The 24,949-nt window shown below is 44.1% G+C and overlaps 1 protein-coding gene across 2 annotated transcripts in view; it reads left to right on the top strand.

Moving 5' to 3' along the window:
• LOC126278155 (dipeptidyl aminopeptidase-like protein 6) overlaps positions 1 to 24,949 on the top strand; it is a 752,824-nt gene that overhangs the window by 315,830 nt on the left and 412,045 nt on the right. Inside the window, exon 2 of one of the 2 annotated variants that reach the window (XM_049978055.1) lies at positions 17,303 to 17,516. In XM_049978055.1, coding sequence (XP_049834012.1) covers positions 17,303 to 17,516 — 214 coding nt within the window. The remainder of the gene's footprint in view (positions 1 to 17,302; positions 17,517 to 24,949) is intronic. The other variant, XM_049978056.1, reaches the window with a different exon arrangement.

Below are 24,949 nucleotides of genomic sequence, written 5' to 3' on the forward strand. Positions count from 1 at the left end.
CACACAGGGCCAACACCCGGCATCATGGTGTGGGGAGCGATCTCCTACACTGGCCGTACACCTCTGGTGATCGTCGAGGGGACACTGAATAGTGGACGGTACATCCAAACCGTCATCGAACCCATCGTTCTACCATTCCTAGACCGGCAAGGGAACTTGCTGTTCCAACAAGACAATGCACGTCCGCATGTATCCCGTGCCACCCAACGTGCTCTAGAAGGTGTAAGTCAACTACCCTGGCCAGCAAGATCTCCGGATCTGTCCCCCGCAGAGCATGTTTGGGACTGTGTGAAGCGTCGTCTCACGCGGTCTGCACGTCCAGCACGAACGCTGGTCCAACTGAGGTGCCATGTGGAAATGGCATGGCAAGCTGTTCCACAGGACTACATCCAGCACCTCTACGATCGTCTCCATTGGAAAATAGCAGCCTGCATTGCTGCGAAAGGTGGATATACACTGTACTAGTGCGGACATTGTGCATGCTCTGTTGCCTGTGTCTATGTGCCTGTGGTTCTGTCAGTGTGATCATGTGATGTATCTGACTCCAGGAATGTGTCAATAAAGTTTCTCCTTCCTGGGACTATGAATTCACGGTGTTCTTATTTCAATTTCCAGGAGTGTATGTTGGATCCAGAGACACTGTGCAGTGAGACTGGCCAATATGCTAAATGTTTTACTTTTTAATACACCTCTGCAAGTAATCCCTAAGCGGAAATATTGTTAGTTTTTACTTTCATATGTATGCGACAACACTAGTTTCAAATTTTTCATAGATATATGAAAATAGTATATATAAACAAGGAATATGAAACAAAAAATCGACATACTGTACAGTATTATATGGATTGTGATTGTGTGCCAATATGGTACACTATGACATCAAAAGTATCCTGACACCTGGCTGAAAATGACTTGCAAGTTTGTGGTCCCTCCATCGGAAATGCTGGAATTCAAGATGGTGTTGGCCCACCCTTAGCTTTGATGACAGCTTCCACACTCGCAGCCATACGTTCAATCAGGTGCTGGAAGAAAGGTTTCTTGGAGAATGGCAGCCCATTCTTCACAGAGTGCACCACTGAGGAGAGGTATTGATATCGGTCGGTGAGGCCTGGTACGAAGTCGGCGTACCTAAACATCCCAAAGGTGTTCTTTAGGATTCAGGTCCGGGCTCTCTGCAGGCTAGTCCATTACAGGGATGCTATTTTCGTGTAACCACTCCGTCACAGGCCGTGCATTATAAGCAGGTGCTCGATCGTGCTGAAAGATGCAATCGCTATCCCCGAATTGCTTCTCATCAGTGGGTAGAAAGAAGGTGCTTAAAACATTTATGTACACCTGTGATATGATAGTACCACCCAAAACAACAAGGGGTGGAAGCCCCTCCATGAGAAACATGAGCACACCACAACACCACCGCCTCCTAATTTTACTGTTGGCATTACACACGCTGGCAGATGACGCTCACAGGTAATTCACCATACCCACATCCAGCCATCGGATCGCCACATTGTGTACCGTGATTCGTCACTCCACACAACTATTTTCCACTGTTCCATCGTCCAATGCTTACGCTCCGTCCACCAAGCGAGGCGTCATTTGGCATTTACCCGAGTGATGTGTGCCTTACGAGCAGTAGCTTGACTATGAAATCCAAGTTTTCTTAGCTCCAGCCTAAGTGCCATAGTACTTGCAGTGGATCCTGATGCAGTTTGGAATTCCTGTGTGATGGTTTGGATAGATGTCTGCCTATTACACGTCAACTGTCGGCGGTCTCTGTCAGTCAACAGACGAGGTCAGCCTGTACGCTTTGTGCTGTATGTGTCCCTTCACGTTTCCACTTCAGTATCACAGCATAAGCAGTGGACCTTGGGATGTTTAAAAGTGTGAAAATCTCGCGTATAGACGTATGACAAAAGTGATACCGAATCACCTGACCACGTTGGAAGTCCGTGAGTTCCGTGGAACACCCCATTGTGCTCTGTCACGATGTCTAATGACTACTGCGGTCGCTGATATGGAGAACCTGGCAGTAGGCGGCAGCACAATGCACCCAACATGAAATAAGTATATTTTTGGGATGTCCGGATAATTCTGATCACATAGTGTAGTTGTTGTACTGTGTGGGTATAATTTAAGTGCAGCTACTCACAGAGGTCCAGTTGTGGGCTGTAACTATCGAGTGGCAGCGAAACTTGATAGATACCCTAGTGCGTTAATGCTGCACCGATTCGCACTGGAAAAAAATTGGTTACAATTTTGGCCACCAGGTGCAAATCCGGCGCACTGTTTGTACGACGATATGATATCCACACAGTCATTTGACAAGCAGCAATGTGAATGAATAGTATGGCTATCGGGAAGAGAGATTGTGCGCTCTTAGTAAAATTGTTTAATTTGAACGGCGGCAATTACAGTGCTGCGTTGAGAAAGTATCACCCACTGGAGGGCCCGAGGACAGACCCGATGTCATTAAATGGTATCAAGAAGATAACAATGAAAGTCGAAAACACGAGTGAGCTCGTTGTGGCACCTGGAAGAAGAGGACGTCCTATCCGAGTGGAAGCTACTGACAAGGTGGTTGTTCCTGTATCTGACCACGCAGCATTGGCGCTGGCAGGGTGCTAGGGCTCGTTCAGTTTCACTAGAATTGTCCACAACACGGTCAACAACACGAAAAGTTGTGCGTTCTGCTTTACAGTGGTATCCGTATAAGATCCAGACTGTGCAGAACACGAGACACCTCATGATCCGTAGGAACTTTCTGAATTTGGGCTTTGATTTCTGACAAGGACTGTACGTGGCAGGACAATATTTTATGGAAGGAGTAGTTACATTTTACCCTTGAAGATGTAGTTAATACGAGAGCAACTGTGGGGAAACCACTATTTTCAGAAGATTGGGTAACCTCTCTTGTCCTTCACTCAGTGAAAGATCTTCTTAATGCAACCTACCAAATGGCCCAAATGACTCATAGCACTATAGGACTTAACATCGGAGGTCATCAGTCCCCTAGAACTTAGAACTGCTTAAACCTAACTAACATAAGGACATCACACACATCCATGCCCGAGGAAGGATTCGAACCTGCGACCGTCGTAGCAGCGCGGTTCCAGACTGAAGCTCCTAGAACCACTCGGCCACACCGGACGGCCTACAACCTACCACGAACGTGTTATCTACATTGGTTTTACAGAGGCAAGATCACCTGATCTGAATCCATGTGACTTTTGGCTCTGTAGATATCTAAAAGAACTCATTTATCAGTGAGGCCAGATCACCTGATCTGAATCCATGTGACATTTGGCTCTGGAGGTGTCTAAAAGAACGCATTTACCAGTGAGACGTTCAGTCTCTACGGATCTGAAAGCTAGTATGCAGCAGCACGTTGCTCAAATTTCACCGGAACTGCTGCGAGCAACTATTGATCACGTCATTTTCAGGATGCAGCATCTCGTCAACGACTCCAGTGCTCTTGTTCAACAAAATGAATATGCGGCGGTTAACGATAAAATCAGTATTGTATTTTTATCAGTAATTTGACCTTTCGTATCGACCTCTCGTTGCTAATGCATTAGACATGGAAACATTTATGTACTCTTTTCTTGCATTCGCAGTGTCAGATTTGCACCTGGTGGCCAAAATATGAACCAATTTCTCCCAGCGTAAATCGCTGGAAATTCTGAGGTTTTTGATGTCGGTGAAGAGGAGTGTGGATTTGATGATATGATGCAGGATCCAGATTGGCGCAAGTAAGTGGATGTGGAAAGCGAAACGGTGTGCATGGCGTTCGAGGGATTGGAGGTCTAAACATTCATGGTGGTGTCTGTTTGTTCTATATCGTTTCTCCCTACCACTTTCGCGCAACGACGCTGTGAGCGTGTTTTTTAGAGAATTAACTAGTTTGAACCTGGGACCTGTTGCTGGTAAGGAGACGCCAGACCACACTTGACATGTTGAATTCAGAAGAGTTCAGTGAGACTAGCGATGATATTACCAAATACTTAATGATATCAGCGTCAGCTCCAGTGCACTCCCTGTAAAAGAATCTTAATACTAACTAAATTTAGTGGAAAGGGTTTTTAGTTAGATGGTAAAATAACGTCGAAAAAGCAGTTAAGTTTACCACTGGAAATTTTATTCTACTCACAAAGCATCGTTTATAAATTGCACTATTGATAAAAGGAAATGTTTTAATACAGGATAGTAAAAACCAACTGCGTTGAACAAAAATGTGAACGAATATTCCCTAAATGGGTTTCCAAGTTCTACAATCGATCGAAGGATGACCTATGCCATATCACATCTATAATCTAGGTTTAATTTAAGTTTCACAAAAGAGAAAACTATCAAAATGGTCTACAGTGACCCTCAATTATCTTTAATAACTTATCTAACTTGTCGTAAATTACAGTGGCTGATGTGGCTTCTCAATAACTATATAAAAGAAAAATCATCGCGTTTCAGATCTGTTCTTCAAGTGGCAAATGTGAACACCATGAGTTTTAATTAACGATCACCATTAGTATTACGCAAAAAAGGGGTGTAACAGATGAGACTTCTGCAGTTCTGAGTGAAGCTTTATGCGCTCAAATATGCGGCATCGCGTGCGTTCATTACCTTGTCGGTGTTTAGGCAGCGTCAGGGCGGCAGCGGCCGGCGCAGCAGCCATCCAACTCGCCGTCTCGGAACCAACCTCCTAACTTCTCCTTACTACAATTTACCGAAGTTAGTTTAAAAAAAACTATCTGGCTATGTTTTCATCTGACCAATCAGGGTCTCAATGTTAACCTTAAGCTCCGCCTACAAAAATTCTGTCTATCCAATGAGAAACGTTATAATTTTCGTGGTGGGGCAATGTTTTTTAAAGTTTGCAACGTAACAGAGACGCTAAAAAGTCTCACGCTAAAACCTGCAGCTGGTGTGGTCCTTTTAGCGTTATCTTGAGATCTATACTGTTCTTCTGGAGGGGTCTATCTTTTAACATGGACTGGAGGATTGTCCTAATGTAACAGACACGCGAAAAAGTCTCACGCTAAAACTTGCGGGTGGTAGTGGCCCTTTTTATGTTATCGTAAGATCTATACTGCTTTTCTGGAGGGCTCTAGCTTTTAACATGGGCTGGGGGTGGTCCTTGACATACCTGAGACGCGAAACAGTCTCACGCTAAAACGTGCGGGTGGTAGTTGTACAGGTAGGCTGGGCCGTCCGTTCCTTATCGTAGGGCCTTCTAGCTCAACACGGTTCTGCTCTCGGCTTCTGTCCTCGTTTCTCCCCTCGAAACTGCGTCTGCCTCACGGTGAGAAGGCACGACATGCATTTAGGCATTCTTGTGTTAGTCTGTGGTATTCCATTTGCTCACTCGTTACTCGTATTACTTTGGTTAATTTAATGTCACGATTTATTCGGAGCTATGTGACATACTAGTAGATTTGCTTATTATGTGAGGGTTTTCATGTAAGGTGTTGGATTTGCCTGACACCTTACAGAGGGACTTACAGAACTTTGGTGGGGCAGAGACCCAAGCAACATTGGCACAGCAGAGGAGTGGTCGGATCAGGATTTTATAGTTGTAGAGAGTAGTGGAGGGGTTTAATGGCCATGCACGACCTGTTAATAGTTTTAGTACTTTTTGTCTATCGTGAGCTTCCTGTTGGATGGTTAGTAGGAGCGGTTTCCATGTTAGTTGTTGGTCAAGGGCGAGTGAAAGATAGTTTAATGTGTTGGAAACTGGATAGGACAGATGTAGATGATAAGGTAGAAGCCACGATGGTTGAAGGTGCTGGTGGTTTGTGCTATAACTGTTGCCTTGGCTTGGGATGTGCTGATCTTGAGGAGCCATTGCTTACACCAGGAGGTAGCCTGACTGAGGTGGATTTGGAGGGATTGTTGGGATTTCCAGAGTGGAGGGTAGAGGACGAGGAAAGCAGTGTCATCAGCAAAGTAGCAAATTGATTCATTTGGCAATTAACGTCAACCAATCTTTCTCTTAATACAGACCACCTGGTACAACTGAAGTTCGAGGGAAGTTTGTCTCAAAGGGAATGAACTGATGTAGCTATATGTGGGGTTGCGGTCGGCTGGCCAGGTGCCAACCAGCCCAGCAGACAGGTGTCACAAAATAAACTGTTTAGGAGCTGACGTGTAAACTAAAGAACCATTTGATGCAGACGTGACTCAGTACAGGAATTAAACGCGAGGGGCGCTGCAGTAGCCGGCCTTGTCATGAGTAATCAATTGAGACAAGAAATTCGGTTGAGTGAAAGGTGCTTCACACTTTCAGGTACACCCAGACTCCTCTACAGGATGATAAAACTCGCCTCCAGTTTGGGCGTGCTTCTATTTTTCACTCGTCATAGCATGTTTAGTGGGTGGTAACTGACGTTGTGCCCGTGCCAATTAGAGAGGGCAATCCTGTACGAGACACGCCTAGTGAGCTGCCTTGGTGGTAGACGCAGTGCCTACCAGTCCACTCCACACATGAAGTGGTCAGCGGCGGTGCAGGCAGTACCGGTACGCCAAGCAGTGGTCGCTTCGCCACGCGCGGGCAGCCATCCACGGAGAGGGCAACGCGTCGCACCGGTCGTTTCCGAAGCACTGTTCGCGCCCGGGAATGGCCCATCGCTGCTGATTAAAACGTGTCCGCCGAATTACTCCTGCGCTGCTCTCCGTCGTCCTTTTTCTACGGTTGGCCGTTTCGCAGTAAGGGAGTTGGCAGAACAGCCAGCCTGCCAGCAGACGTTTTCAATGCACAGCCCCACATAACTTCACGCATAAAAAGGCTCCACACATCAAAAGGAGGGTGACGTATTGAACGTCAGGTGGTCAGGGAACGTCAGAGAAATCGAAACTGCGTTTCATTGCGTATCGGCGACAGTAACTTTCAGAACTGTGTGTTTCTAAGCTGACAAAGAGAGGTCTCCAGCGGTGCGATCGACTTTTTGAAACCAACTGAATGGTGATGTAGGTTAATATCCCAGCTATCACACTCTGCAGCCATTCACCCTGGTTACTGACGAAAACAAAATTCAGAATTTTGCGTAAAGCTCAACAGCATTAAAGTAATAAGTAATAGCATGAGATTGACTGGTTAAGTGTTATAATGGATGTGGTAAGGCAAAAGACAGTGATTCGAATATTTTTGTTCTTAAATTTTTATCGAAATTATTTTGATCTTTGTTTTTATTCAGTTAATCGGTTTAAAAGTAACTTTTATTATTATTCCTTTGTCACATCGTTTTATTCATCACATTGACTTTTTCGTTTGATCTCATTTTACTTCCTATCATTGTCTTTCTGCTTGAAACCTTTGTGCGACGTTAATTAATTTTATGTGTTAATATTGATTTCATTTCTTTCCTTTTATCATCCAATTTTTGTCCATGTCATTGCATTATTATTTATATTCCTCATTTTGCTTGAATTTCGTTTTACTTATAATCTCTTGTTTGAAAAAAAGTGCACGTCTTATAACGAGAAATACATTTTTGACTCTATTGCTCAGTCAATATAAGTAGACTACTTAATCTTTTTTTACGATATATCGACATTTTCAAACATTTAAATATTCTAATAGACGAATATTATTAAATTCACATTCACAAAAATTCCATGTAGACAAATGATGATAAAAAGAAAAAATGAGTACAAATGAAGAAATTAATAAGATGATTAAAATGTGACTAACGATCAGAAACCAATTAACTGAAAACAATAATGATCAAAATCATTTCAATATAGATTCAAAAACGAGAAATTCAGAGCATTGATGAGATTTGTACCCACAACCTTCACTGTATGTAGTTTTTACTCTAGCCACCAGCCACAGAATGAGCCATCGGGAGCCTCCTCATTTGCCGCTATTGGGCATCATGTCAAATTCAATTTTTTTTTCGTAGATTACTCGCAAACGACAGCTCGCCAGGGTGAATGGATGCAGGTGTGATACCTGGGCTCTTAACCTACATCACTATATAGATGGTTTTAAAAGGTCGATCTCGCCGCTGGAGGGAGAGGTCTCCTTGTGAAAATGGCACTGCTCATTCTTGGCTAAGGAAGGCTAAAACTTATATTCAAACGAGGCACTTTTTCCTTCTTAAAAAGAAATCGCTTTGACTGTTAGCTTTGCTTTAGACATCAATATTGCAGTTTGTAAATGTCCTCAGCTAGAGTTTAACATTATAAAGAGGAAATACCTATGTGTGTCAGAGGAAGTTTGAATTATTAGGCATATGCACAGGCAAAAAATATTCCGCTTGAAGACTACGGCCGGCAGAAGTGACCGAGCGCTTCTAGGTGCTACAATCTGGAACCGCGCGACCGCTACGGTCCCAGTTTCGAATCCGGCCTCGAGCATGGATGTGTGTGATGTACTTAGGTTAGTTAGGTTTAAGTAGTTGTACGTTCTAGGTGACTGATGGCCTCAGGACTTAAGTCCCATAGTGCTCAGAGCCATTTGAACCATTTTTGAGGACTACGCTATAACGTGTCTTGTATTTGACCTAACTAAAAACAAGCTGGCGCCCAGTGGTGGAAATGTCCTTGAAAACTGTGGCCGAGCGGTTATAGGCGCTTCAGTCTGGAACCGCGCGACCGCTACGGTCGCAGGTTCGAATCCTGCCTCGAGCATGGTTGTGTGTGATGTCCTTAGGTTAGTTAAGTTTAAATAGTTCTAAGTCCAAGGGACAGATGACCTCAGATGTTAAGTCCCATAGTGCTCAGAGCCATTTGAACTTACAATCCAAGGAAACATCTTCGCAAAAGTCCCATGAGATTCAAACTGCCAAGTTGACTCAATAGGACAAACTAGTTAGTCACTTTCGGACCGTATTCACGTTGCAGATTAACGACAATGGGCTGGTACACTGGCAAGCTTGAGTGTGGTTTTGTAGGTGGTTTCCAACACACGTTGGAGATAACGATGCGACTGCCTCGCAAAACTGCCTCAGAAAATAAGACACACAGACAGTTAAGCTACGATAACGCACAGAAAGAAGTGCACAAATGTTCAAATGTCAGTTACTGTCTAGTCTGTGTGATCTTTGGCGCGTTGAAGACCCTCAGTTTTGTTTACCGCGTTTAGTAATAGTCCCTTCCAAGGTAACGTGTGGTTGTAATCAAGGTACACCTACTCCCAGAGGTCCAGTATGGGCTGTAAGTACCTGATGGCAGCGAAACGTGGTAGATAATCAAATACGTTAATGCGGAACCGATTTATGCTGCAAAAATCGTAGTTCCAATTTGGCCACTAAGTGAAAATCTGGCGCTATGTGTGCAAGAAAGACGTAGTGAAATGTTTCCACATGTAATGAATGACGAATGGGACGTGGCCAAAAAAGCTCAAACAAATGAGACAGACATAATGATTTCATTATTAACCGCCGCTTGTGGAACGTTTTCAGTATGAGCACCTAAGATGTCGACGAGATGCTGGATACTTAAAACAACCTGGTCAACAGTCACCCGCTGCAGTTCCAGTGGAATCTGAGAAGCGTGTTCCTGGATACTGCCGTGCAAATCAGGTGGAGAATGAACGCTCCGTGGTAAACGCGTTTAGATATCCCCAGTGTCACATGGATTCAGATCAGGTTATCTAACAGGCCGTGCATCTGGAGAACCTCTGAAAACAACACGTTCAAGGAAGGTTGCATGAAGCAGTACTTTCAGTAGGAGGGCAACGTGAGGTGTTGCCCCATCTTGCATTAAAACAGTGGTCGCCACAAAGCTGGCCTCTTCCAGAGGAGGAGCAGCATGCCGTGTAGGGATGTCTCTAACACGTACAGACGTCATGGTAAAGTTGAGAGGCACTCTGGGTGTATTTTTTTAAAAAAGGAGTAGACCGAATTAAGGGCTTGTGAATAAGCACCTAACAGTCACATATGGCGATTACAGTGGCTCTTCGTACACAACACTCGGTTTAATGGTACTCCATTCGGCATTTCCATGTATTCACTGCACTGTGTAGCGTAACAAGTGCCTCGTTACTCCACCGAACATTCCCCGGCCACAAGTCATCAACTTTGGCCTATGTCAGAAACTGAAGAGCGGATTCACATCATTGTTGCGGATAGTGAGGGTTAAGTTGCTACACCGTCTGAACCTTGTGCGGGTACCAGATTGAAACAAACCGCAAAAGTTCGGTGCTGTCGAGTATGCGAAGGACAAATCTCGTGCGACCGCATGAGCACTAGCGAAGCCTGGGACATGTGCTGCATTGTCAGTTACAGCAACAACAAACTCGTCAACAACTTACACCGGAATAGCACGCCTTGCTCTTCCAGGTGTCACACCAAGCGCACTCGGTTTTTCGATATTCAGTCGATGTTAATTCCCATAGTTTTTACACCATGTAATGACATCGGGCCTCTCCTTAGATCTTTCAGTCGACGATACTTTCTCAATGCAGCACTCTGATTGCTGCAGTTCGCATACAAAAGTTTCACTAACAGCACACGGTTTCTCTTCTAGTTGTTACGATTTCTGCACCACTTGTTAGCAGCAAACACAGTGGCCGCGCCAAAGACTGAGACGGCGTGGATTTTTTTTTTTTTTTTTTTTTTGTGTCATCAGTCTACTGACTGGTTTGATGCGGCCCGCCACGAATTCCTTTCCTGTGCTAACCTCTTCATCTCAGAGTAGCACTTGCAACTTACGTCCTCAATTATTTGCTTGACGTATTCCAATCTCTGTCTTCCTCTACAGTTTTTGCCCGCTACAGCTCCCTCTAGTACCATGGAAGTCATTCCCTCATGTCTTAGGAGATGTCCTATCATCCTGTCCCTTCTCCTTAACAGTGTTTTCCACATATTCCTTTCCTCTCCGATTCTGCGTAGAACCTCCTCATTCCTCGCCTTATCAGTCCACCTAATTTTCAACATTCGTCTATAGCACCACATCTCAAATGCTTCGATTCTCTTCTGTTCCGGTTTTCCCACAGTCCATCTTTCACTACCATACAATGCTGTACTCCAGACGTACATCCTCAGAAATTTCTTCCTCAAATTAAGGCCGGTATTTGATATTAGTAGGCTTCTCTTGGCCAGAAATGCCTTTTTTTGCCATAGCGAGTGTGCTTTTGATGTCTTCCTTGCCCCGTCAGTCATTGGTTATTTTACTGCCTAGGTAGCAGAATTCCTTAACTTCATTGACTTCGTGACCATCAATCCTGATGTAAAGTTTCTCGCTGTTCTCATTTCTACTACTTCTCATTACCTTCGTCTTTCTCCGATTTACTCTCAAACCATACTGTGTACTCATTATACTTCATTCCGTTCAGCCGATCATTTAATTCTTCTTCACTTTCACTCAGGATAGCAATGTCATCAGCGAATCCTCTGCCCTACCTTCCTATTCATAACGAATCCTACACCAGTTATACCATTTTCTGCTGCTGTTGATATTACCCGATACTCATCTGACCAGAAATCCTTGTCTTCCTTCCACTTCACTTCACTGACCCCTACTATATCCAGATTGAGCCTTTGCATTTCTCTTTTCAGATTTTCTTGTTTCCCTACCACGTTCAAGCTTCTGACATTCCACGCCCCGACTCGTAGAACATTATCCTTTCGTTGATTATTCAGTCTTTTTCTCATGGTAACCTCCTCCTTGGCAGTCCCCTCCCGGAGATCCGAATGGGGGACTATTCCGGAATCTTTTGCCAATGGAAAGATCATCATGACACTTCTTCAACTACAGGCCACATGTCCTGTGGATACACGTTACGTGTCTTTAATGCAGTGGTTTCCATTGCCTTCTGAATCCTCATGTCGTTGATCATTGCTGATTCTTCCGCCTTTAGGGGCAATTTCCCACCCCAAGGACAAGAGAGTGCCCTGAACCTCTATCCGCTCCTCCGCCCTCTTTGACAAGGCGTTTTACAATTATTTATTGAACTTCCTTTACAATTTCTCTCTCGTCGTCAGTGCCAACCCCGCGGGATCCCTCCGCCTGTCTGTGTAGGTTCTCCGACAATTTTCTCGTTTCCCTACCACGTTCAAGCTTCTGACATTCCACGCACCGACTCGTAGAACATTATCCTTTCGTTGATTATTCAATCTTTTTCTCATGGTAACCTCCTCCTTGGCAGTCCCCTCCCGGAGATCCGAATGGGGGACTATTCCGGAATCTTTTGCCAATGGAAAGATCATCATGACACTTCTTCAACTACAGGCCACATGTCCTGTTGATACACCTTACGTGTCTTTAACGCAGTGGTTTGCATTGCCTTCTGCATCCTCATGTCGTTGATCATTGCTGATTCTTCCGCCTTTAGGGGCAATTTCCCACCCCAAGGACAAGAGAGTGCCCTGAACCTCTATCCGCTCCTCCGCCCTCTTTGACAAGGCGTTTTACAATTATTTATTGAACTTCCTTTACAATTTCTCCCTCGTCGTCAGTGCCAACCCCGCGGGATCCCTCCGCCTGGCTGTGTAGGTTCTCCGACAATGCGCGCAACGTGCGCCGCCGATCGCACTCAGGAGCCTCAGGCCACCAGTGCTCCGCTGAAGCCAGGATGCCCTGTGGTTGAGATGAACTCGTCGCCGTCCGACGCCCCAGTACGGCACACCCACAGAGCAGCCTCGCTGCGAGGTGAGGTCAGCTGCCGACGCCTGCTGCACCTGCGGCTGGGAAGCCGTTAGTCGTGATGTCCGTGAGGACCTGTCATGGACGGACCACGCGCCTTGGGGCCGGGTTGCCGTGAAGTCCGGGCGTCAGTTCCCGGCGGCGCCTGTGACCGAGACCGCGCTGCAGTCGGTCCTGCTGGAAGTTCTCGCTGTAGTCAGCCATGGTGCTGACCGAACTCGGACCGACCTCTAGAGCCGAAGTTGACATCTGGCGGCGAACGGATGACTCCTGCGAGCTGGAACAGACTTCCGGAATCGTCACCTACGAAAACTGAACATTCGGACACGGACCACGTCCTTCCTCAGATCCGAACTGCTTCCTAATGGCTTCTGTCCGTTGCTGCCTGCACTCCACTATTTATATCCGGCAGGAGGACGTTTTTAACCTCGGTGGTAGCTTTTTGTTATTACTCCCGCAGTATATTGCAGCGTAACTTAGCATGCTGGCCCCACTTCCCCTAACTCAGCACTCTCCAGGCTTCGCTCAGCGCTCGGTCTGTGTGCGTCCTTGCGTCAACGTGTTGGTAGACTGCTGCTGTCAGCAAGGCTATCTGTCCTGTCTACTTCGCAACGCCTCAGTCGCCGGCGTGTCTCTGTTTTGCTATTCTCCACTGCATGAAGCAACGCTTACTACATGTCGCCGCAATATAGCTATCTATAGTGTTCACTCACGTTATGGCTTGTCAAATGACAACGAGGATGTCAATCGTCATATGAACAGTGTACAGCTCCAGATTTTCACCTAGTGTCCAAATTTGGAACGAATTTTTTTTTTCAACGTAAATCGGTTGCACGTTAACTGACTAGTATAATTATGAAATTTCGATTCAAAAGAGAACGTTTTTCTATGTGGCACGTTCGACTGTTACGAAGGACTGTATAAGATGATGACCTGCAGCTTCGGCATAAGTTTTTAGCGGTACAGCTCAGCACAAGGAGGAGCGTTCTCCTGAAGATAACAGACAGCTGGATCGCCGAAATATTGAATAAAGTAGATTTTAGGGTCCGCGAGGAAACCCAAGGAGACCTTCAAGACTTATTAGACCGGAAAAGCCTAGAACGTCTTTAATGCGATTCTGTCTGTTTTGATTATTCTATAGTTGACCGTCTGGTTTTGAACCTTCTTTGCTTTTTGCGTTTAATTTGAATGAGAAATCGCTGTGATTGAACTTAACATATACATGGATGGACATGAGAAATGAAAGGTTGCAATAAATTTTTCATCTGTGAGTATTACTTTGCGTGTGAAATATTCTGTTGCAGATTAAAAAAATGAATTTCTTTGAATATTCCAAAATAATTATTCAGGTTTTACTTTTATTCCAGTACTAAAGTCGTTTGTGCAAGAAAGAAAATATTATTGTCCATCGAACGTAGCAAACATTTTCAAGTTGCAGTGGATTTTTGTTTTACTGTATAGATCCCGACTAGCTTTGAAGCATAAGACTATCGTTATTGTATGAAAATGTTTTCTTTTTTATATTGCTAAGCTCTCATGAAAATTATCCACTTTCAAATACACTTTACGATGTGTTCAGAATTTATCACTTTCTTGAACGAAAATTTACAATTTACAAAAGCTGCAGCTTGTATACAACTGTGAATGCACAAGATAAAATCTACTATCTCTTTTTATTCTGCGTCTGCAATGTGTGAAAAGAAACACTTTATTATTTTCGTTCACTTCTACCTGTACCCTTTTTAGGATGTGGTCGTTATAGCGATCATATATTTAAATCTGCCGCTGCTGCAGACTGCTGGCTCGCGGCGCATCTCCGCACCGCCAGCGATATGCAATAAAATTCTGACATTTCTTAAATAGAAAGGGTAATGTCCGGTGCGAACTTTGCAGTAATTGTGAGAAACTGATTTTACTAGATAAATATATTTTAACAGAAACAATTAAAATCTTTAGACACCTTTTACAATCCCAGCTACAAATGGCGTCGATCGGCGACTTACGAGAAATGAAGACTACGTAAGAGCGAAATGCAACGTCACGGGTTCCTCTCCCATTCAGTCCATGCGGAAGGCAAGCGATTCTATTACAATATATTGCTTATTTATATCTTAACTAATTCTTGTACAGTCTTTGTCATTTTCAATACATATCGTTTCTTCTGTGGCGATTTTCACATCCTCCGCTACAGTCAGTATTTCACATTCTTTGAATAATCATTTATAGTAACAAAATTTATAATTCTATTTTTCCTCACAATATTAAGTGTTCTTTTGAAATTCAATTAACAGAAACACATATAATTTTTTTTTTTTGTTTCAGTGAGTACTATACCGGGTGATCAAAAGGTCAGTATAAATTTGGAAACTTAATAAACCACGGAATAATGTAGAGAGAAAGGTAAAAATTGACACACATGCTTGGAATGACATGAGTTGTTATTAGAACCAAAAAAATACAAACGTTCAAAAAATGTCCAACAGATGGCGCTTCATCTGATCAGAATTAACATTTCACTATGCACTTGAGAATGGCCATAAATCCGAAAACATGACTGTGCAAAATAAATGAACAATTACCAGTCAAATAGCGGAAATTTCTTTCTGAAAAAAAAGACGAGAAAATGCCTCGCCTAAATTGTAAAAGACGTGACGCACTGTACGCAGTGCTTCCTGTAAGGAGTGAGCAAAGACGAGACAGGCCTGCACGCAGCAATCGTGGAGCTTGGCACGCCGTGGCCGACCCCGGTTTAGTAACATCAATTGGGCTACATGCAGCGTGCCCACGGGCGACGAGGTGCTTGCACTGTACACGCGTGTGCCGGCGCCACTGGAGCGCGTGTCGGATCGAATGCCAGGGTCGCCGTTCACGGAGCACGCGCAGAAGACAATGGCAGAAGACCTCACTATCTATACTCCTGGAAATGGAAAAAAGAACACATTGACACCGGTGTGTCAGACCCACCATACTTTCTCCGGACACTGCGAGAGGGCTGTACAAGCAATGATCACACGCACGGCACAGCGGACACACCAGGAACCGCGGTGTTGGCCGTCGAATGGCGCTAGCTGCGCAGCATTTGGGTACCGCCGCCGTCAGTGTCAGCCAGTTTGCCGTGGCATACGGAGCTACATCGCAGTCTTTAACACTGGTAGCATGCCGCGACAGCGTGGACGTGAACCGTATGTGCAGTTGACGGACTTTGAGCGAGGGCGTATAGTGGGCATGCGGGAGGCCGGGTGGACGTACTGCCGAATTGCTCAACACATGGGGCGTGAGGTCTCCACAGTACATCGATGTTGTCGCCAGTGGTCGGCGGAAGGTGCACGTGCCCGTCGACCTGGGACCGGACCGCAGCGACGCACGGATGCACGCCAAGACCGTAGGATCCTACGCAGTGTCGTAGGGGACCGCACCGCCACCTCCCAGCAAATTAGGGACACTGTTGCTCCTGGGGTATCGGCGAGGACCATTCGCAACCGTCTCCATGAAGCTGGGCTACGGTCCCGCACACCGTTAGGCCGTCTTCCGCTCACGCCCCAACATCGTGCAGCCCGCCTCCAGTGGTGTCGCGACAGGCGTGAATGGAGGGACGAATGGAGACGTGTCGTCTTCAGCGATGAGAGTCGCTTCTGCCTTGGTGCCAATGATGGTCGTATGCGTGTTTGGCGCCGTGCAGGTGAGCGCCACAATCAGGACTGCATACGACCGAGGCACACAGGGCCAACACCCGGCATCATGGTGTGGGGAGCGATCTCCTACACTGGCCGTACACCTCTGGTGATCGTCGAGGGGACACTGAATAGTGCACGGTACATCCAAACCGTCATCGAACCCATCGTTCTACCATTCTTAGACCGGCAAGGGAACTTGCTGTTCCAACAGGACAATGCACGTCCGCATGTATTCCGTGCCACCCAACGTGCTCTAGAAGGTGTAAGTCAACTACCCTGGCCAGCAAGATCTCCGGATCTGTCCGCCATTGAGCATGTTTGGGACTGGATGAAGCGTCGTCTCACGCGGTCTGCACGTCCAGCACGAACGCTGGTCCAACTGAGGCGCCAGGTGGAAATGGCATGGCAAGCCGTTCCACAGGACTACATCCAGAATCTCTACGATCGTCTCCATGGGAGAACAGCAGCCTGCATTGCTGCGAAAGGTGGATATACACTGTACTAGTGCCGACATTGTGCATGCTGTGTTGCCTGTGTCTATCTGCCTGTGGTTCTGTCAGTGTGATCATGTGATGTATCTGACCCCCAGGAATGTGTCAATAAAGTTTCCCCTTCCTGGGACAATGAGTTCACGGTGTTCTTATTTCAATTTCCAGGAGTGTATATTATTCCGTTATTTAATGAGTTTTCAAATTTATACTGACTTTTTGATCACCCGGTACATCGAAATGTTCTTTTAACTTTCACTTTGGACGCGTGCTGCCAGAGAACGTTACAAGTCACACTGCAGTTCTTGTTATGTGAATGGGCACTGATACAATGCTGATTCGCTGTGTAGTTAATCTATGAATGTATTATTTGTTGACATTTCTAGTCCTCAGTAGCTACTGGACGGTCGAGTATGCCAGACGCCCAAAGTCATGGTCCACTAATTCCTTCGAACACCGTATTTTGTCCGGATAACTAGCTCCTTTCCCCTTATGGTGTGCTGTAGCATAGGTGCGGAAGTAGAGTGCTACTGCGACAGTGAGAGTCCTCTGTGTCAGGAGCTGGTGTCGGCGAACCCGAACCAGCGCAACTGGCGCGGCATCCTGATCGCGCTGCTGGTGATCGTCGTGGTGCTGGCGCTGATCGTGACGTCGGTGGTGGTGCTGACGCCGCCCGACGAGGGCCCGCGCGTGCGCGGCCGCCGCTTCCGGCTCGCCGACATCCTGGGCCACGAGTTCGCCGCGCTGCGCTTCAACGGATCCTGGGTGTCGGGTGAGTGCCGGCCGCTCCGCGCTCCTCCACTCTCTGACACCCTCCCGCTCTAAACGTCAACAATTCCTATTTCTGCAGTGTCCTTGTACTGATGCTGAGAGCAGTCACTTCTTTCACATATTCTCCTAGCAATTAAACTTTGAGCCACTGAAACACGTTTGCCTTACACGTTTTCAAAAGGTGACGGAATAAACTTTCGTACTTTCTCTTCAGCATGAAAAAACCGTTTTCTCCTCATATTACACGCGACGGTTTCTCATTTCTATACTCTATTCCACAGGTGCTCTAACTCTCCACTCCTGAGACCTACTACATGCAGTTTCGTCCATTTAGAGTTCTACTGGCATAAACATTCATGGAGGCTTAAGCACAAAACAACACCGTAGCCAAAATTAACCATTATACACTACTCGCCGTTAAAATTGCTACACCAACAAGAAATGCAGATGATAAACGGGTATTCGTTGGACGAATATATTTTACTACAACTGGCATGTGATTACATTTTCACACAGTTTGGGTGCATAGATCCTGAGAAATCAGTACGCAGAACACCCATTTCTGGCCGCAGTAACCGCCTTGATACGCCTGGGCATTGAGTCAAACAGAGCTTGGATGGCGTGTACTGGTACAGCTGGCCACGCAGCTTCAACACGATACCACAGTTCATCAAGGGCAGTGACTGGCGTATTGTGACGAGCCAGTTGCCCGGCCACAACTAGCCAGACATTTTCAATAGCTGAGAGATCTGGATAATGTGCTCGCCAGGGCAGCAGTCGAACATTTTCTCTATCCAGAACGGCCAGTACAGGATCTGCAACATGCTGTCGTGCTTTATACTGCTGAAATGGACGGTCTCGCAGAGATCGAATGAAGGGTAGAGCCAAGGGTCGTAACACATCTGAAATGTAACTCCACTGTTGAAAGTGCCGTCAATGCGAACAAGAGGTGACCGAGACGTGTAACCAATGGCATTCCATACCATCACGCCGGATGATACGACAGTATGGCGATGACGAATACATGCTTCCAATGTGCGTTCACCGCGATGTCGCCAAACACGGATGCGACCATCATGATGCTGTAAACAGAACCTGGATTCATCCGAAAAATGACGTTTTGTCATTTGTGAACCCAGGTTCGCCGTTGAGTACACCATCGCAGGCGCTCCTGTCTGTGATTCAGCGTCAAAGGTAACCGCAGCCGTGGTCTTCGAGCTGATAGTCCATGCTGCTGCAAACGTCGTCGAACTGTTCGTGCAAATGGTTGTTGTCTTGCAAACGTCCCCATCTGTTGACTCAAGGATCGAGACGAGGCTGCACGATCCGTTACAGCGATGCGGATAAGATGCTTGTCATCTATACTGCTAGTGATACGAGGCCGTTGGTATCCATCACGGCGTTCCGTATTACCCCCCTGAACCCACCGATTCCATATTCTACTAATAGTCATTGGATCTCGACGAACGCGAGCAGCAATGTCGCGATACGATAAACCGCAATCGCGATAGGCTACAATCCGACCTTTATCAAAGTTGGAAATGCGATGGTGCGCATTTATCCCCCTTACACAAGGCATCACAACAACATTTCACCAGGCAACGCCGGTCAACTGCTGTTTGTGTTTGACAAATCGGTTGGAAACTTTCCTCCTGTCAGCTCGTTGTAGGTGTCGCCACAGGCGCCAACCTTGTGTGAATGCTCTGAAAAGCTAATCATTTGCATATCACAGCATCTTCTTCGTGTCGGTTAAATTCCGCGTCTGTAGCACGTCATCTTCGTGGTTTAGTAATTTTAATAGCCAGTAGTGTAATTTCTAATTTCTAAAAACTCATAAAAACTGCAGGCCTACTACTCAATTTTCAAGATATTGCACGAGTGTACAAAATTAAAATGCACACTATGACAAATTTTGAGAAACATTTGGTGTGATATGTGGCTCTGCATATTGCTGAGCAGTTTTGATTGTGATAGTTTCCGAAATGAGTGATGGTGCAGTTATTTGACGTAATAGAAACAGCAATCGCAGTTTTGATAACACGGAATCTATAATTGAGTATCAATTCATCATGCACTTAACTGTTTTGTGGAAGCTCGAAAACAAACGTTTGTGTTGCGTTCTGCAGGCAGAGCCTGTTCTCGCCACAGAAATGTATCCATAGATCAGCCAGACCGTGCTATTAATTACACTGAATGGACCGTTACTTACCATAGTCTCTTCCGAAGAATTATTCTCTATATTTTGCAAGTTCGTATTTTCAAAAATGACAAACGAGCACTAATAGATTTTACTCTCTTAAAGATTAATGTTGGAAATATTGATTTCAAGCTGCTTTTTCTATTCGAATATACTGCAGTTAGTTTCTGTTGCCAAGACAACCAGAGATGCTCGTTCGTATTACGAAACAGACAAGCACACAATAGAATGAAGCTAATCTCTGACTTGTGTAGTGTAACTGTCAAAATATTTGTCTTTTTACTATTAACTCTCAATAAACTTTTAAAACTGTCAAGAATTTTCAGGTTAACTTCAACTATTACCACTGTTTTCTAAAAAACTCATTCATAGTCATGAGATCAAATTAACGACATCTTTCAAAAAAACTGAGCAATCCTATGATTTTTCAATGTTCCTTGGTTGCGTATTATTTTTCCGTTTCTCTCTCCTTTTCAGCTGATGAGGATCTTCATACAGTTTTGATAACCCACTTCAAGCATGCACACTTCCAAAATAAAAATCTTCAACAGCAGCTTTTTTTCTTTTCACAGTAATTATCTTCTTTAGTGGTTTTCTGATAATTCTTTACAATGCACATAGTATGGCATACATTTCCATCTACAGACTGACTTCCTGGAACACAGGCATGAACAGAACAAAATTACAGTTGTAACAAGTCCTTTTTCGTATTATCAATGTTACGATTTATTCTGTGTCGATTCTGCTGGCCCAACAACGCCGTCCACTGACGAGACTTGGTTGCGGCTCGGAGCGTTCAGCGACCAGCTTCTGAAGCTGCCGTTGCCGTTCTGCTACCAGTCCGCCGTCGTTGTTTCAGCGAAACATAAGAACACAAAAAACACTACAAGCGATACATCCTTTACATAATTTTAACCTATTCCGTTTACGAATATTAGCCACGAAACTCGTAATGCTAATTCATATATTACATTATTCTTACCGCAAGATCATACATAGAACATCGTTCTTGAACGAAGACAGTGCTGATCGTCAAAAGATGTGCGATATTCACCAAAGGAGTGTAGGGGACTGGGTGTCCCCTTCCTTCCCGTTATTTGTACTGACCTGCATTTGTCGTAAGCAATCATATTCACTTGTTTAGCCACGTACTGGAGTAGATGAATCGTAATATTTGTAGTTTTTCGATTGTCTTAATTTGCGAGTAATCTTTTCATGACCATTTATTTAAAAAAAAAAGGAAAAAAAAGAAAAAGGAGTGCTGTGGGACTCCCATCCTGCTTCGCCTATTCGCCTGAAGAAGCCGTTAATGCAGCTGCTACTCTGTTGGAGTTTCTGGACAACAGGGGTTTGGATTCAACACAAGATTAGGAATGCAACAATTCTATTGAGACATGCGGTTCAGTTCCTTTAAATACCACGGCCGCGTTTTGAAGCATGGGTCCATGCGCACATGTACATTTTTAGGAAGAGAAGCTACGAGTGAAAACAAGCTGCTGTTGGTGAAGTTAACTACTAGCTCTTTCTGAACACTGAAGTGGGGTAACAATGTCAATAATTTACCTCCAGGATGATCATGACCAGCTGACGCATAGATTATTCTTGCGACTGGTGTATCCATCAGTGATTGATTTTGGTGCCATGTGTGTAACTATTCGTCATATTTTGGGAGAAACGAAGGTTATCGTCTAATATGCTGTAGACGATAAAGCACTGTAGTTGGTCAAAGACTGGAAAGGAAATGGGTATGAGGCAATCTAAGGAAATTTCGATTAACCAAAATCGTGGAGGCAAATCAGGATATACAACCCACCGCTTCTTGACACATGTCCAGTGTCGTTATCAATACCCCACCACGGTCGTTTTCGAAGAGTGCACACAGTCTGCTCAAGTTATGGCAATAAAATAAAAAAATTCAAAAAAAACAACAAAAAACGTCAAATTTCTTGTACAAACTGAATGAGACGGCTGCAACGTCCAGTCCAGCACACGCTGTGCATATTAATTCCTCCCCTTCCGTGTGTTAACATAAGTAACTAGTAACTGTACCATTTACACAGGAAATCTAAGACGTGCCTATTTGTATTCTGAATCATCAAGGAAAACAATGAGATTCTGTTCTTCTCTACCCTTCGATGTCTTCTGAAGAAGTCCTTGTGACTGTGCAGACGTAGCATTGAGATAGCGGCTCAGTTGTTCCGAAGTATGGCTGTGAAATTTAGCAGTAAGTTGACTAAGGGCTCTCTACGCTATCAGACGAGTTTGCTAAGTTAGTTGGGATGGAAACAGCTTTTTATTAAATTGTCACAACACATAAAGCCACATGCTGCTAATAACACCTATAAAGTCACAAGTAGTACGGTTTACGCACGTAGCACTTACAATCCTAGTACATAAAATACATTGCAGAAGTCATATTCATAGATTAGTACACACATTCCACATTTTATTCTTCTCTCGAATGCTCACAGAGTCGCGGTTATTTAAGATCATTCATTAATGCCCACTACCGACTTATGTATTCGAGAATTCATACTAGATCGACTCTAGCACGAATTGCCTAGCTCGGCGTGCCTTTTTGGCAGAAGGTGACGATTCAGAGAATTATTCGTCTGCTTATCGTTATTCTGTCATTACAGAAACCCGTTATTAAAATGAAATTTGAACTGACTGGATGATACTTTACTATTGAGAGCGTGGTTAGCATGATAGGCAATTAAATCTGATTAATATGATTCAAATGGCTCTGAGCACTATGCGACTTAACTTCTGAGGCCATCAGCCCCCTAGAACTTAGAACCACTTAAACCTAACTAACCTAAGGACATCACGCACATCCATGCCCGAGGCAGGATTCGAACCTGCGAACCTAGCGATCGCGCAGTTCCAGACTGTAGCGCCTAGAACTGCTCAGCCACTCCGGCCGGCTCTGATTTATACTTTAAGAAATATTAATGAACGAAAACTGGAAATATGGCGTGCTGGCTCCTGCTATGGCCGTCAATCTGACCATAAGTTTACCAAACTGGCGCAATTTCTCACAGAATCGGTAACCTCTGTACCATCTGTTGTCTGGATCTTACTACACTTCTTACAACACACATTGGCAAATGTAATCACATCCGAAATATGAATTGAAGCGTCGGGTAGAATATTACTGCTACAGCAGCCACAAATATTATAGTATTGGAGCGAGATGCTTTCGGCGGGTCCTTGACTTATATTTTGAGTAATAGCACTGCAGATGTAGAACAGTCTTCAAGCTTCTATTCCCATCTACGAAAACTATTACACAATAATTTTTAAATTTTTATTGATATAGGTTCCTTATGTTTCCTTTGCCAGCAGTTTCCCAATTAGGTATTTTACTTTTTCATTGTTTTTGTAATATTCCATTTTTTAGGCAATTTATTTGTTATGAGATTTTAAATTTTGAATCTGAGTGGTAGTAGCATTCTCCTGTTAGCACTTATTTCTGATTGTCACAACAACAACAGTTTAAAATTTATCTGTAACCTTATTTTTAGTACGTAAATTGGAAATAACGCATTGGCCTTTTTTAAATTACATATTAAACGTAAAATTAATTGCCTCCATAAACAGAGTGATAGCATTAATTGAATGTATGGTCCTATAGGTGAAAGTCTGACTTTGAGTCTGTGAAATTATTTGAAAATAAAATAAAAGAACTAAGTAGAAAAGAACATCAATTTGCGTTTCTGAAAAATATGTAACCTTTCTCGTGTGTACATCTTCTGGGCGAATAGAAATCGGAGACTTATAATCAAATGAGTTACATGAAAATTTAAGATTCTTTGGAACTCTTTTTTTCTTTCGTTCTTCTGTGGTCTCAAAGTTATAACCCACGATCTGTACAGAAAATTGCACTTCAGAATATCGTGAATACGGTAACCATTGAAACTGCCCCACTCCCCCTCCACAGGCTTTATTTGGTATCTCCGAGCACAGTCTAAGAAAAATTCATTTAATCATATGACCAGAATAATAATTGCATAATATTTGGCACTTACAGTTATTTCACTGGAATGTAGCTCTATAATAGCATTCGAGTTTCATGAATGTGAACTTTTGAGTGACCCATATGTAAATTTCTGCCTATCTCTCAAGATTCAGTTTCTTTGTTACTGGTAAGCACTTCGATCTACCATTAGTTGTATGCGAAGACTAGAAAGCCATTTTTCACCGTGACTGTACTGTTTATGCTGTTCAGGGAATTTAAATCACTTGCAGTGACGGCACATTATCGGAAATCGATAATACCGAATTCAGATAGGGAGCTCCCAACCAGCAATGGAGAATACGTTCCACTTCCAGTCTGCATCGGCTGTTGAAGACTGACTATGTGGCTTATGTCGTTATTGGTTTTCTCTCTCTCTCTCTCTCTCTCTCTCTCTCTCTATTTATCTATCTGTCTATTTGCGTATATGTTGGAAGACTAGAAAGATGGGAGAGAGATGTTTAAAATTTAGCGAATTAAAAACTGTAACGGAAATCATTCAGAATATCTAATCTCAATTGTTTTTAGTTTATGATGGGTCCGCATTGTTTGGAAAATTGTTTCTTCTTAAATAAAGTAAAATACTCTTCCACTGACGTCTTAATTCATAGCGTCTTTATCCAGAAACGAGCGAAAAAAATAAAGCAAAATAAAGTCCTACACCGGAATGGCATTCCTCTTGCTCTAACAAGTCGGGAGCATTGGAGTTCATCAGGCATGCAAAGTTGCGTGCAAGTGAGAACTTTTAACTGATGTCCTTACATCTAAGTAACCGTCGCATTCCACGAGATATACTGCTGAATCCTCGTAACAAGTTGTGAGAAAACAAGAGAAAAGTTGCAGTGGCACGATTTTACATGATGATGAACAGCTGGGAAGATGTTATCATCTGATTAATTACAGAGACTCTGCGATTCCTTGACTGCCTTGAAATAACTAGTTGGGAAGGCAAAATAGGTTTTAGAGCACATCTTTTGGAAAAATAACTCGTATTCGTTCAATCGCAACCCGGTGATAAATACGGCCAGCCTTAAGTGTTTCAGCAGCATTGTCTCTCTCTGTCTCGTGTGTCATTTCAAATCTTCTCATTTGTGCTAAGTAAATGGGCAAACTTTATCGTCTGAAGACGTTTTACGGAATACAGAACCTCGTGGTAAGAGCTACGGAACTTCATTTGATTTGTTCAGACTGTGTAAATTCAGACATGATTTATTCTGAA

This window comes from Schistocerca gregaria, chromosome 6 (genome assembly GCF_023897955.1).
Source record: "Schistocerca gregaria isolate iqSchGreg1 chromosome 6, iqSchGreg1.2, whole genome shotgun sequence".
NCBI lineage: Eukaryota > Metazoa > Arthropoda > Insecta > Orthoptera > Acrididae > Schistocerca > Schistocerca gregaria.